Source organism: Nerophis ophidion, unplaced genomic scaffold, assembly GCF_033978795.1.
Source record: "Nerophis ophidion isolate RoL-2023_Sa unplaced genomic scaffold, RoL_Noph_v1.0 HiC_scaffold_33, whole genome shotgun sequence".
Lineage (NCBI taxonomy): Eukaryota > Metazoa > Chordata > Actinopteri > Syngnathiformes > Syngnathidae > Nerophis > Nerophis ophidion.
This window is the reverse complement of record NW_026906955.1, coordinates 1,151,863-1,166,947: the sequence shown is the minus strand read 5'-3', so window position 1 is coordinate 1,166,947 and position 15,085 is coordinate 1,151,863. Positions and strand designations below refer to the sequence as shown.

General features: G+C 40.6%; 1 protein-coding gene and 1 long non-coding RNA gene across 3 annotated transcripts; one reads left to right on the top strand and one right to left on the bottom strand.

Annotated features, from left to right (window-relative positions):
• The first annotated feature begins 454 nt into the window (after positions 1 to 454).
• LOC133546582 (zinc finger protein 180-like) lies at positions 455 to 7,997 on the top strand. Of its 2 annotated transcripts, XM_061892359.1 has the most exons (3): positions 455 to 907; positions 5,973 to 6,046; positions 6,162 to 7,997. In XM_061892359.1, exons 1-3 carry the CDS (start codon positions 784 to 786, stop codon positions 6,216 to 6,218), a joined length of 255 nt encoding a protein of 84 aa, XP_061748343.1. In that variant the 5' UTR covers positions 455 to 783; the 3' UTR covers positions 6,219 to 7,997. The 2 variants fall into 2 exon arrangements, with proteins under 2 accessions (XP_061748343.1, XP_061748342.1); XM_061892358.1 differs by having other exon boundaries at positions 5,973 to 7,997.
• Positions 7,998 to 11,872: 3,875 nt separating this feature from the next.
• LOC133546584 (uncharacterized) lies at positions 11,873 to 14,839 on the bottom strand. Its single transcript, XR_009805241.1, has 4 exons — positions 14,737 to 14,839; positions 13,870 to 14,451; positions 12,764 to 12,914; positions 11,873 to 12,659 (listed from the first exon to the last, which is right to left on the bottom strand). It is a non-coding gene; the product is annotated as an uncharacterized LOC133546584 (long non-coding RNA).
• Between the last annotated feature and the right edge of the window lie 246 nt (positions 14,840 to 15,085).

The window sequence follows — 15,085 nt, the reverse complement described above, 5'->3', positions numbered from 1 at the left end:
TATAAATTCACGACACGATCGGTCCACGCATGCTCGAAGATTACGTCACTTCCTGGATTTACAATTTGTTTTATGTCAGAGTTCCTGCGACATCACGTTCTGTGATATTTGAATGTTTTATTAATGTTTTGTAGGAAAATAGATTATCTAGGAGTAAAAAGGAACAACAATAAAAACACGTGGTATCAGGCAGTAATATCGCTACAATTTCTAGCACTTTCACTCTTGTCATTGCAATGAATGTCGCACGGGGGCGCCACTGAACCCCAACATTAAAGCTTTGTTTGATATACTTTGAATTTATTTTTGAAAAACAAGACATTCTTTTATTTCACATTGTTATTCAAACAAATATTACAGGTTATAAAAGCATGGTAACAGTGACAGCAGGCAATATCTTATATAGAGCTACCTCTTCCACCGCTCAGCTGTGACGTCATTCCCAGCTTCCGGTGTAAACGGAAAGCAGCAGAAGAGAGCAGTACTGCCTTGTAACGTCAAGTGTGCCAAGTGTGCAGGACGCTAATAAGTCAGTCTTATTATTTGTTATCCAGTTTATAATATTTACGGCGCATAAAATACATCTTTGATTCATTATTTAAGGATAAAGTGGTCTCGATGCACTAGAAGCACTGTGCCGCTTCTCGTGCTATCTTTGCTTGTTAGTTAGCTTAGCTCGCTAGTTAGCTTAGCCTGTTAGCTGCTAACAGAAGACACAGAAGTTATCAACACATCGCTAAGTAGAGATCAAGTGTGAGAGTAAAGTGTTGTGATTGTGTGAAAATGTGCGAAAGAAGGATAGCAAAGTATGAGGAGGAACTTTGTCTTACAAAAGAGGAGAAGGAGCGACAACATCAACTACTGGACGCTGTTTTCAAGAAACATCAAGTTGTGTTACACAGAACAGGTTTGTTGACTTCTTACTCTTACATCTTTACTAACTTTATATTTGATGAATAACACTATGCTTAATATATTGTGTATAAGAAGTTGTGTTGTCTTGTGAGGATGATGCATTCCGTCTGCTACTTGCAACGTGGTCTTGCAACCACGTGGTTGTCTGTGTTCTGTGGAATGTAACTACTAAAGATGAGTTACATATCCCAGTCCATTTGTACAATAAACTGTCAGTGGTGGAACAAGTCAGAGTTGGGCTGTGGACGAGCTCCATGACATGGCCCCTAAACCCAAATAATAAAGGTAATTCTAACATCATTTTATAACACACACATGCCTCTCTGGGTTTTCTACCAACAATCTCTTAGCAGGTTTTAAAACGTTTGCCAGCCATTTTTGCTGAAGTTTGCATTTTCCCGACATTTACTTATTTTCTCACTTTCACCACAGCATCAGCCCGTTCGCAGGACGTAGAACAATTATCAAAGGGGATCTGATTTTTTTTTTCTCCTATCATTCACAATCCATATGTAAGACAATAACATGTTTTTATATTGTATGCATTCTAAGTCCTAAACAAACATTAGCACAATCTTGACTATCCTAATTCTCACAATGGAGTCAATGAGAGCGCCTCTATTCCGCTCACTAATAAGAATTAGTTGATCAATATAATATTGCCAGAAGTCATTTTTTTAAATGCTATCTCTTTAGAACATGCTCTAAAAATGCATATCCTCTTGAAATATGTCTTTCAATAGCCACAAACTGGAAGATACATTTTAATTAGGACACATTTTAAATAAATAGTGTAAAGGTTTTATGGAATTTTCCAGCGTGTACCCCGAGATGTGTTGTGCGTTTATGGATTTTCCCTGCTAGCTTTAGCTTCGTAGTTTAGTCGCTATTTTGAATGACAGCGTGTTTAAAGGATGAATGAGTGGTCCAGAACACATTATTTTCCGGGGGCAGCAACCTAAGCAGTGAAGCCCAGACTTCCCTCTTCCTAGCCACTTCATCCATCTCCTTCCGGGGGATCCGGAGGCATTCTCAGGCCAGCCGGGAGACATAGTCTTTCCAAAGTGTCCTGGGTCTTCCCCGTGACATCCTACCGAGTGAGGCGTTTGGGTGGCATCCTGACCAGATGGCCAAACCACCTCATCTGGCTCCTCTCCATGTGGAGGAGCAGCGGCTTTACTTTGAGTTATAAATGATAAATGGGTTGTACTTGTATAGCGCTTTTCTACCTTCAAGGTACTCAAAGCGCTTTGACACTACTTCCACATTTACCCATTCACACACACATTCACACACTGATGGAGGGAGCTGCCATGCAAGACGATAAGCAGCACCCATCAGGAGCAAGGGTGAAGTGTCTTGCTCGGGACACAACGGACGTGACGAGGTTGGTACTATGTGGGGATTGAACCAGGGACCTTGGGTTGCGCATGGCCACTCTTCCACTGTGCCACGCCGTCCCTCCTAGGTGACAGAGCTTCTCGCCCTATCTCTAAGGGAGAGCCCCGGCACCCGGCGAAAGAAGCTAATTTTGGCCGCTTGTACCCGAGATCTTGTCTTAACCCAAAGCTCATGACCATAAGTGAGGATGGACCGTAGAGTGACCAATAAAGAGAGTTTTGCCTTCCGGCTCAGCACCTTCTTCATCACAACGGATCGATACAGCGTCCGCATTACTGAAAACGCCGCACCGATTCGCCTGTCGATCTCACGATGCACTCTTCCCTCACTCGTGGACAAGTCTCATAGGTACTTGAACTCCTCCACTTGGGGGAAGATCTCCTCCCCAACCCGGAGATGGCACTCCACCCTTTTCCGGGCGAGAACTATGGACTTGGAGGTGCTGATTCCCATCCCAGTCGCTTCACACTCTGCTGCAAACCGATCCAGTGAGAGCTGAAGATCTTGGCCAGATGAAGCCATCAGGACCACATCATCTGCAAAAAGCAGAGACCTAATCCTGCTGTCACCAAACCAGATCCCCTCAACGCCCTGACTGCGCCTACAAATTATATCCATAAAAGTTACGAACAGAATCGGTAACAAAGGGCAGCCTTGGCGGAGTCCAACCCTCACTGGAAACGGGTCCGACTTACTGCCCGCAATGCGGACCAAGCTCTGACACTGATCGTAGTGGGAGCGGACCGCCACAATAAGACAGTCCCATACACCATACTCTCTGAGCACTCCCCACAGGACTTCCCGAGGGACACGGTCGAATGCCTTCTCCAAGCCCACAAAGCACATGTAGACTGGTTGGGCAAACTCCCATGCACCCTCAAGAACCCTGCCCAGAGTATAGAGCTGGTCCACAGTTCCACGACCAGGACGAAAACCACACTCTTCCTCCTGAATCCGAGGTTCGACTATCTGGCCTAGGCTCCTCTCCAGTACACCTGAATAGACCTTACCGGCAAGGCATTATTTTCCCTGACAAATGTTGCTTCTCCTAAGAATGACATATTGCTCTTACATTGATGTCAATTTCCCTGATATTGTGCAATGAAAAGCAGATTTTGTTATATCAGCCAATTCTGTGACACCGGAAGTCATTGTTGAAATAATATGCTTTATTTTTTGTTGAGTTCAGTGATTATTGATTGGATTATTACTTTGGGAAGGTCAGAGAAGAAGAGTTGTGGTCTTGTGAGAATTTTCTCATAGGTCACCTGCTAATGTTAGCCAAGTTAGCTGCTCATGTGTGTTGGAGTGGAGACGGCTGAGGGGAGTCGTGTATGAAACAAGCTCAGCTTCCTCATGAACATGACATGATGATGTCACATAAGGACTACACGCCTACACTCACACAAGAATGGCAACGTTTGGGCCCCCAGACCCGCTTTATTTTTGTCCTATTGAGGCAGCGCTTTTTTACGCTTTCAGACCAAACGAACAAAAGAAGACCTTTTGTATGCAGTTTGAGAGCCGCAACGGAGAAAATAAACACACAGTGTATCCATGACTGCAAAGTTCATTGAGCGTTTGTGTGATTGATTGACTAATGTTTTAATACCTCTGGACATTGACTTGAAATATTTCTATCCATCACACAAACATGCTTGTGGGGGAGTTTTCTGTGTCTACGTACCTTCCACACATGCGTACACCCACCTGAGTGACATTTGTCCAAGTGGCACCATCCCCACATTTTTCAACCTATTCAAACCATTCCAACATCAACACATTCCACTCATCCTGGACATTCAAACTAACACTTTCCCACGTTCCAAACCAAATTCCGGTTTTCCTGGAAATTTAAACTCTTCAACATTTAAACCATTCCAACATTCAAACTATTCTTACATTCATACTACATTCTGTCAGCATTTCAGTTCAATTTCAGCATTGCAGCATTCACACACAATTCCTTGAACAATTGCCTCATCTACTTATTATTATTATTATTATTATTATTATTAAATGTAGCTTACCATATTGCTGAAAATTTTAACTTCCCCTTGGGGATTAAATAAAGTACCGTATTTCCTTGAATTTCCGTCGGGGTGATAATTATTTTAAAACCTCTTCTCACACCGTCGTTTACCAAAGGCATGCGGTAAAGGCAAGCATGCGCTAATTATTTTAAAACCTCTTCTCACTCCGGCATTTAAAGAAGGCATGCGGTGAAACTAGTCCTGCGCTTAAAAATTTGAGTGTGATGTAAGGATGCCATCATGAAAATCACATTTAATAAAAAAAAACGTTATTATGGTCTTACCTTTACTTATAAATGAAGTCCATGCGCAGTTCCTTCTGATCAAAAGCATCGATAACTTGTTTATAGAAGTCTTCCTTTCTTCAGTTTTAAAAGTTTCTCTGTCTCGATGGAGATTTTCCTTTATTACCTCCTGCTTTGATTGAAAGTCCAGTTTAGAAAACTGTTTTATTTTAGATATGTAATCCTCCATGTTAAAAGTGCAAGCGAGAGGAAAAAATAAACACACGCTGCTCACTCTTGCTGCTTGTTGTCACTTCTTCTGCAGCCGAGTAGTCGCAAGAAGGATCACTAGCGCCCTCTACCACCAGGAGGCGGGAGTCATTTAATGACTCATATTTGACACACGCAGCACGCTGCTTACTGTTCTTTTTAGCATATTCAATAGCTTGGACCTTAAATCCTATTGAATAGCTCTTAATCGTCTTCCCTTTATGCGATTTCAAATTATTGAAATCATTCTCCTCCATTTTGAAAATGATGACAGGTGAAGTGTCACTCGTGACGTGACGAGTTTGACCCGGCGGAAATTCTAGGCATATGCTAATTATTTGGCGAAACGAGTTTGACTCGGCGTTAATCCTGAGCCGGCGGTAATGCTAAGCACGCGCTAAATAGTTTGCGAAACAAGTTTGACCCGGCAATAATTCTAGGCAGGTGCATACTATATACCCGTGAACTGATTTTGATTGAATGTGTGGACTGCAAGAATGATGCCTTCTCAGTTCTCACTCTTAACACAATTTGAGTGTCTAGAAATGCAGTAAATTAATATAATCCATTATTAATAATGTAATCAAGTTATCTTTTGATGGTGTAGTCAGTAATCTGATTACTTCTTCCCAGTTTAACTGTGGTGACACTATCTAAATGAAAGTAAAACAGATGTCATCTTTCTTGGCCAACATGTTGACTGTGTTCATGCTTCTTTTATAACAGACATGTCTCTAAAGATGAATGTGAAACTCACAGTAAATATTGTCCACCAGCAGGGGGAGCTCATCACTAGTACTACTGCGTGGAGGCTGGCATGTGGTACATTATTTTCTGTGTGTGTATGACTTATTCAGAGGGAGAACAGCACACTTTCACGTATGGCGTCTACCATTAAGGATTGCAGGAATTACTTTTAGGATGTTTTTATATGAATAAGGTGGATTGAACGTTGGCCTGGAAAGGCATTCCCCTGAAGGTCTTTTTATGTGTCAGCTGGAAGTACCCTGACTGCTGTGAGGGGAAACTGATGAGATTGTGAGATCATATGTTGGTGCAGGACAATGTCTCATGTGACTGAGTAAAGCTGGACTTTTCTGAAGAATGTTTGTTTTCTCCTGTCCCGTAGACATCGATGAAGAACATCTTCCTCATGAGGAGGAGGAGGAACCACAGTCCCCCCACATACACGAGGAAGAAAAGGTACCACATTCCCAACACATCAAAGAAAAAGGAGAGGAGTCAAAGCCCCCCCACATTAAAGAGGAAGACGAGACGCCACAGACCCATAATGTTAAACTGACCCTTCACATCAAAGGGCAAGCGGAGGACCCACTCATCTTACACATCAAAAAGGAAGAGGAGGACCTACTGACCCCTTACTTTAAGGAGCAAAAGAACCAGCTGATCCCTCACATTAAAAGGAAAGAGGAAGAAGAGGACCAAGAGCCGCCGCACATTAAAGAGGAAGAGGAGGAAGAGGGCATCAGTCAGCCTAAATGGTTGGAGGAGTTCCCAGTGACTGGTGTCCCTGTGAAGAGTGAAGATGATGAGGTGAAAGGTGAAAGTGAGGAGAGGGGAGGGGGGGAGCCTCCAAGCAGCAGCTCAACACAACACATGACAACAGAAGCTGATGGAGACCACTGTGGAGGATCACAAGCAGACAAGCTCTTAGCTCCACTATCAGATAGTGAGGACACAACGTCACACTCTCCTGACACTGATGATGAAGACTCTAAAGATGATAAGACATGTCACACTGACAACACTCACTTCACATCTTCTCACTCTCACAAAACCTTTAAATATCCTAGTCTTCTGAAAAGACACATGAGAACACACACTGGAGAAAAACCTTTTTCTTGTTCACTCTGTAGTAAAGGTTTTACACAAAGTATCCATTTGAAAATACACATGAGAACACACACTGGTGAAAAACATTTTTCCTGTTTAATCTGTGGTAAAGGTTTTACAGAAAGTCAGAGTTTGAAAGTACACATGAGAAGACACACTGGTGAAAAACCTTTTGTTTGTTCAATCTGTGGTAAAGGTTTTACTAGCAGTCAATGTTTGAAAAGACACACAAGAACACACACTGGTGAAAAACCTTTTCCCTGTTCAATTTGTGGTAAAAGTTTTAGAGAAAGTCGCAATTTGAAAGTACACACGAGAACACACGCTGGTGAAAAACCTTTTCCCTGTTCAATTTGTGGTAAAAGTTTTATAGAAAGTCAGAATTTGAAAAGACACATGAGAACACACACTGGTGAAAAATCACATTCCTGTTGAATCTGCAACAGAAGCTTTTGTGACCGATCAAGCCTTGTAAGACACACGAGAAGACACCCAGGAGAGAAAGTGTTGAGTTGCAGTGTGTGTGGTGAAAGATTGTCTTCTAAGTACCAGTGTAAGAAACACAAGTGTGCTGGTGAGAACAGCAGCAGCAAATGAAACTGCAGGATTTGAAATAAACTGTCCAGACTTTCATTTTGACTTTCTAACAACATCAGCACATATAACATGTGTGACATTGTTGTTTGTCTAACAATATGTTTTATATGCTTCTACATTTATAGATTAGATATTTTATATTAGTGCTTTTTTCAGTCAAGCACATACATTAATATGCAATATTGTGTACTCTTATTATAAAATGGACAGAACAATTTAAGTAAAAAGGTGGGAGTAAACAGTACGGGAAATATTTTACATGCAATAAACATTTTATGTGTGTGTGTGTATATATATTCTGTATATTCAACATATAATTTTAGACTTATTCATATGAAATATGAAATTATTACATATTTGTATTTGTAATTGTTAATAATCCCATAGATTATCACCTTTATATGATATACATATGTACTGGTTCACATCTGAAACATCTTCTGGACCACTTCAGGAAGCATATTATTAATTATTTTATACATCGTTTAAACAATACAATTTTAAAATGTGTGACTTTTTGAATCATCTGTTGGGTCTCTTTAATCTATTTTATTCATTGTATTTTTTACTCTGTATTATGATGATTGTGTTGTGATTGTTATATATGTATGTCCCCAGACCTTTATGCAGTATAAAAGTGAGAGAAAATGGCAGATTTATTTGTGGAAGGATGGCTAAGTTTTTACATTTGTGGATATATTAAATAAATTAAGTATTGTGTTTTAAATGTTTTTTAGGTTTTTTGCTTTATTTTAACATCCCCAAAACATCAATATCAGTCAAAGTTTGGAGTGTCAGGCAAAAGCCAATATTGTACATCATCCCACTTTGCATACATTCATAAAATAAACTGTTTATTTTGTTTCCCTATCACAAAAACGAACAAGTGTTGTCTTCAATTGCAAAAGAACATTGTAAAAATAATTTCAAGTGGTTAATTCCGTTTTTTTTTTTCTTAAATTAACTCCTTTGCCTTAGGAAGCATGCAAACTTTCAAGTTATGAGTATTTTTTGTTCCAGAGAAAATACAGTAAAACAGAAATAGTAAATAATTTAAAAAGATAATATGCAGCAAGTAGAATATTTTTAAAGAAAAAGCCTTTATCAATTTTGTAATATTTTTTTATTCACAGGTCGTACTTAATAAAATCTTCAAATATTGAAATATTTTGTATCACTCAATAAGTGCATCAGCGACCAAATGCCTTTTTCAAACCATTGCTGTTCAAAGATGGATTTGTTTCTCATTTTAATATAAGAACAATTCCATAGTGGAGTATTGTGTGTGATGAAGTTGTGTTTGTAAATTAGTTTCCAGTACAACAACACTTGCTGGTAGGGATGGGTACTGTTCACTTCTAATTCCATGTTTTATGTGTTATATATGTCAATATATTGTGTGTTTGTATTTTGCCAACATGGTAGAATCACACGATAGGCAGGTTGTATCATGTTTTTCTGTCACCTTGAGGAAATGGCATAAAGAGGAAGATGACAATATAATGTCACTTGGACAATGATGTACAGAACAGAGGAGATTTAGTTCATTTTTATTTTTGCTTTTAGGTGAATATTTTTTTTTTATTATTTCACAAAACTTCTCCATTACCCAGCTCTGGATTTCTGGTAGCTGGTTAAAAAGAGATGGAAGTGGATATATGGAGGGGATGTATGAGGAAGGTATGGACGTGGATAGGAACAGAGGGGAGAGAGGAAAGAAGCGGAGAGGAGGTCATGAAGGAAAGTAGCGCACTAAAAGAGTAGAAAGGAGGAAAAATATTATGGTTGATAATTGCAAGATTATATATACATTGAAGTCAGATGAAGACATGAAGGATATTAGTTTGATGACACTGGTTAATGGATGAAAGAAGGACATTGGAGAGGTGGAGATGGCCACGTGTTACGATTCATTTGTTGTTTGATTTTGTGTATTTTCTTATTATGTTTGGACTCCGCCGATCCCATTGTTTGAGCACTTCCTTGTTTGTTTTTGTCACCATGGCTACTTCATTCGCTCCACCTGCTCTTACTTTCGGACGCACACCTGCTTTTGATTGTTGTGTTAGTATTTAAGTCCGCCTGCTACCTGAATTCATTCTGGACGTTTTGCTTGCTCAATGCAACAGTTAGGTTGTTTCCTCCCGAGCCTTTTGTTTGTTTCCTCGCTAAGTTTTAGCTTAGCCTCTGCGCGCTCGGCTCGCGCTGCTTTGGACTTTGAACTCAACCCTTGCTAACATTAGCATTTTACTTCCCGTGCTTTGGCGCACCTTTATTTTACCCTTTTGTCATGTTATTTTGGATTTCTATATTAGAACCAGTTCCTACCTTCATCCTGCTTGCTCCGGGTCCTTTGGCATCAAGAGGTGGCCCTCCTCCCACATCCACGATGCGACCACACCGTAACAGAGGGTGTGTGAAGTGTAAATAGTGACAGGTTGTAGAACATGTTTAAATGCAATGTGAATACTAAAGACCTGAAAAGCTCTAGAAATGCCAGTGCAGTCTCTAAACGTTTTGACTCGAGGGCCACAATTGGATAATATATATATATATATATATATATATATATATATATATATAATATTCCACAGAACTCAGCAAGCACATTTGGAACCTCAAACACAATAATGTTGAATATTCAATAACATGGCAAACTCTTGCATCCAGCACACCTTACAACAGTGGTAATAAAAGATGCAACCTATGCTTGAAAGAGACACTGTTTATTATACATCACCCAGACCCGTCATCACTCAACAAGCACAGTGAAATCATCTCAGCATGCCGTCACAGACGGAAACACCTCCTAGGTAACACATGAGCCAATCACCACACCCTACGCCTGCCTGTACCCACCCACTCTGTGCCCTATATAAACCATTGTATGTGAATGCTTCCATTAAAATCTCCTGATGATTGAGGGAACCCCTCATGAAACACTTCTGTAGAGATGAAGTAGTCTTGTGATTTTTCCCACACCTACATATTGCGCTCTACCACGGGCACTATTATCTGGATAATCCAATCAAGATATGTATATGTCCCCACCTTCTACCATTCTAGTCACGTCCGTTGTGTCCTTAAGCAAGACACTTCACCGTTGCTCTTGATGGATCCTGGTTAGCGCCTTGCATGGCAGCTCCTGCCATCAGTGTGTGAATGTGTGTGTGAATGGAGAAATACTATCAAAGCGCTTTGGGCTCCTTAAAAAGAGGTAGAAAAGTGCTATACAAGTACAAACATTTACCATATATATATATATATATATATATATATATATATATATATATAAATCCCATACATGTGTATATTCATGTATATATACACATATATTGATATACTATACATAATATTAACGGGACGGTGTGGCGTTTCCAGTGAGGGTTGGACTTTGTCACCCATCCTGTTCAACACTTTCATGGGCATAATTTCTAGGCGCAGTCAAGGTGTTGAGGGGATCTGGTTTGGTGGCTGCAGGATTAGGTCTCTGCTTTTTGCAGATGATGTGGTCCCGATGGCTTCATCTGGCCAGGATCTTCAGCTCTCACTGGATCGGTTCACAGCCGAGTGTGAAGCGACTGGGATGGGAATCAGCACCTCCAAATCCGAGTCCATTGTTATCATTCGGAAGAGGGTGGAGTGCCATCTCCAGGTTGGGGAGGAGACCCTGCTCCCAAGTGGAGGAGTTCAAGTACCTTGGAGTCTTGTTCACGGTGTGGCGTCTTCAGTAATGCGGACGTGGTGAAGAAGAGCTTTGCCTTCCGGCTCAACTCTCAATTTACTGGTCGATCTACGTTCCCATCCTCACCTATAGTCATGAGCTTTGGGTTAGGACCAAAAGGAAAAGATCACGGGTAAAAGTGGTCAAAATGAGTTTCCTCCACCGGATGGCGGGTCTCTCCCTTAGAGATACGGTGAGAAGCTCAAAGTAAAGCTGCTGCTCCTCCACATGGAGAGGAGCCAGATGAGGTGGTTTGGGCATCTGCTCAGGATGCCACCGAACGTCTCCCTATGGAGGTGTTTTGGGCACATCAAACCGGTACAATGTAAAAAAAAAAGTTGAGAAAACACACATTTTCAAGGTAACTTGATGCAACAAGATTTTTGCGTTTTACTATTGTTGACTTAACTAAGATTTACAAGTTGAGATAAGAGTTATGTCAACTCAGATCTTCTTGTTCACCAAATTATTATATTTACGTCGGACCAACAATAAAGTTCATGCTTCAATTCCATATATTTTTACCTTCAACTAACTCATTTATTCTTGTTGAACTTTGACTACTGTTCTTGACTTAACTAAGATTTCAAAGTTTAGATAAGAGTTTTACCAACTCGATCTTGTTCACCAAATTATTATATTCACGTCGGACCAACAATAAATTTCATGCTTCAATTCCATGTATTTTCACCTTCAACTAACTCGGAAATTCTTGTTACTTCAGTTAGTAAAATTCCTTTACAAGTCAAGTAACATTTATGTTGCGATAATTTTTTTTTTAAATGCTGAATGAATAAATAAAATAAAGAGCAGACATCAAAATATATCCAAAACCTTGTTTATTTCTCATTTAGAAACATGTTTAACATAAGGGTTCAATTGGGTGTGTCAGAGACCTTGACACTTTCCCAGCTATTTTCTTTAAAGTGAATAAACCAGCTAAGAAAGTTAAAAGCTAAGAAATAAATGCTTTTACAGCAGCCAGGCAATATAATTGTGTAATGATTTGATGATAGAATTATCATCATAGATAGAGAAAATGTGTTTAGTAAATTAGAAGAGTTGACAAACTTGATCAGTTGACAGTGAATATGCACCTCTTGTCAACCTCACTTAAATGTAAAGAAAAAGATATATCTACATTTAAGTGAGATTCACAAAATACCAATATGCTACATAACAAATGGCAGTACCGAGTTCTGGCGGGTTATGTGGCATAATGGCGTTTTGTGAATCTCACTCAATTTTAAATACATTTTGAAAAAAAAAAAAAATTCAAAAAATGGTGTATCTCACTTAATTGTAAATACATTTTGAAAATAAATATAATTGTTTTCCGTGTGGCCTTGCATGTTTTAAATCACTGGCCGTGAAGTTTTATATGAGCACCAACCACAACGCACTCGAACAGGCAGAAAACATAGGTTGGCTTCCACATTAAGAGTCACAGCAAAAGCTTTGTTTTCAGAGACCTTGTCCGCTGAGAGCACTGAGAGCCCATCCATCCATCCATTTTCTACCACTTATTCCCTTTTGGAGTCACGGGGGGCGCTGGCGCCTATCTCAGCTACAATCGGGCGGCAGGCAGGGTACACCCTGGACAAGTCGCCACCTCATCGCAGGGCCGCACTGAGAGCCAAGCTGGAAAAAGATAGACTGAATTGCTTCAAAGGTGTACTTCATCTCCTTTGGATAATCAATGTTGATGGCATACAGTAGGCCAAAGAGGTATGCAAAGGCGGTACCGAGGTCTGGCAGGTCATGTAGCACCATGGAACCTTCCAACACAACAGCCCAGTCCCGTAAGTTGGGTGATACAGCAGGATCATCTTCTTCAAGGATTGTAAGGATGCCAACAGACACGCCTCTGAGCACTCTTTCTTCAGGGTCACTTTCCTGAGGGTAAGTAACACATGCATGATTGAGTGTTAGGTCCAACAAAAGGATGTCATTGTGTGGATCTTCTGGGAACGATTACAATTTTACAATGTTCAAAAAAATGGAAAAAACCCTTAAATTACTTTCAAATGAACATTAACCATTAAATATTTAAAAAAAATTGGGGCAAGAACTTTTCTTTATGGTTAAATGCTTTGGCTAAAGAATATGACATTTGGGCATTCAAAAACAAATCTGGGCACAAAATGAAATCTACACAAAGTGTATTATGCATAAAATCTTTGTCATCAGCTATGAGATCCTACTCCATTCATCCATCCATTTTGTACCGCTTATTCCCTATGGAGTCGCGGGGGTTGCTGGTGCCTATCTCAGCTACAATCAGATCCTACTCAAAATGTTAAAATAGTAATAGTTTTTTAGCTTGTTGCTCCACTCTCTGGTTCAAGGCAAGGCAACAGAAATCATTCATTTTAACTGTTTGTGCATTTTGGAAGGAATAGGCGAAGATTGTTCATCGCAAGTAAGCTTAGCTCAAAAACTAGCAGTCAATTGTAAGTGTTAGTATGCCGCCGCCGACTGTGAGCCAGGGTGAATTTAGTTTATATTCAACAGACATTCATCAGCAATGTCGTTTTCTCTTCTGCAACTTAAAACTAACAGCATGTCGTCGGAATAGAGTTGTAAAGTTTATCTTCTGACTGTTGGCGAAGGCAGGCTACCAATAGACTACCAGTATTTGAGCTAATCTAACAAGCGATGAGGAAACATTGGCTGATTCTTCTTCAAAAATACATCCACAGTTAAAGGAATGGTTTCTATCGACGGATCTTAAACCAGAGAGCAGGGCAACAAGCTAGAATATGAAAATGTTGAACTATTCCATTGAAGCTACATTAGGCCAAATTACTTTTAATTTTCAAGTAAATGTCCTATTATTATTATTACTTACCAAATGCTGCAGGAAAAACGTATGTGACAAACTCCCAGCCGTCCTCGTGTGGGTTGCTGTGACATTGAACACACGACGCATCGTAGCAGGTTTGATTCCCATTTATTGGTTCAAACAACCTTTCTTCGGGCCAGTCGGGCGCACCCATTTCTAGTGCGCTGGCACCTCTTCCTGGTCGCTCTGCACCCTTTGGTGCTCGCCTGCTGCGTCTGTGGCGGGGACTCGTTGCGGACTGCTCTCTGTCGTCGGGCTCGTGGTCGAGCTGCCGTGGTTTCCTTTCCTTTCCTGTCTTCCCTCTCGCAATCGTGCCCCCTTCGCCTCTCTTAAAGTCTAGGAGCAGATGCGCAGATTGTGAGCAGATGTGTGTCCTACGCAGCTGACTCCGATGGCCGTCCTCCTGCCGCTCCGCGTGCGTCACGCCGCATGCCCCGCCTCCTGGCCTTCATCTTGGTCCAGAACGCCTCTGTCCGCCCGCTGTCGGCCCGTCGGCTGCGTCTCTCCACACTTAGTTGTGTCGTCCCAGACAAAAACGGGGAGGCATCTCAGTGATGTCATCTTTCGGTGAGACACAATGTCTGATGTCTATAGAGTATACAGTGGAAGACATAAGCATGTACATTAGTGAAGCGCCATAGTGGATTTATACAAATGGCAAAATCAAAAGTTGTTTTTAGTAATGACCAGTAGACCGCAAGTCTGACCAGTAGCATGCTCAAGAAAAGGGAAAAAAAACACTTCAAGCCTTCAGACTAAAGCATTTTGTACTTTTGCAAATTAAACATTGTTATAATTATCAAATAGCACAAACTAAGAACATATAGCAATGACTGATAAGATCCATTTTACTGACACATGTCCATCACTTACTTGTTCATCAAGCTTATCCAGGAAGTCTTCTATCTGCTGACCAATAGCTTCCTTTCTAGCCCGGTACAGTCTGAGCAGGCGAGCCACATAATTCTCAAGGCACTCATTGAAAGTCTTCAGGAGGTCTTTGCTGGTGATGACATGACATTTTTCAGATATCTGAAAAACACAATCAGCGGAGCAATGGCATTTAACTTTAATCACAATGTGAGCTTTTGACTTGAAATTTCAGGGCTGATGGTATAGTGGGGTGCTTTATGTTGGAGGAGCATGTAGTGGAGTGGGAGGGCAGGTATAGTGCAGTGTGTCAATAAATGTGTACACTCCTACACCTATTCCATACAGTGCA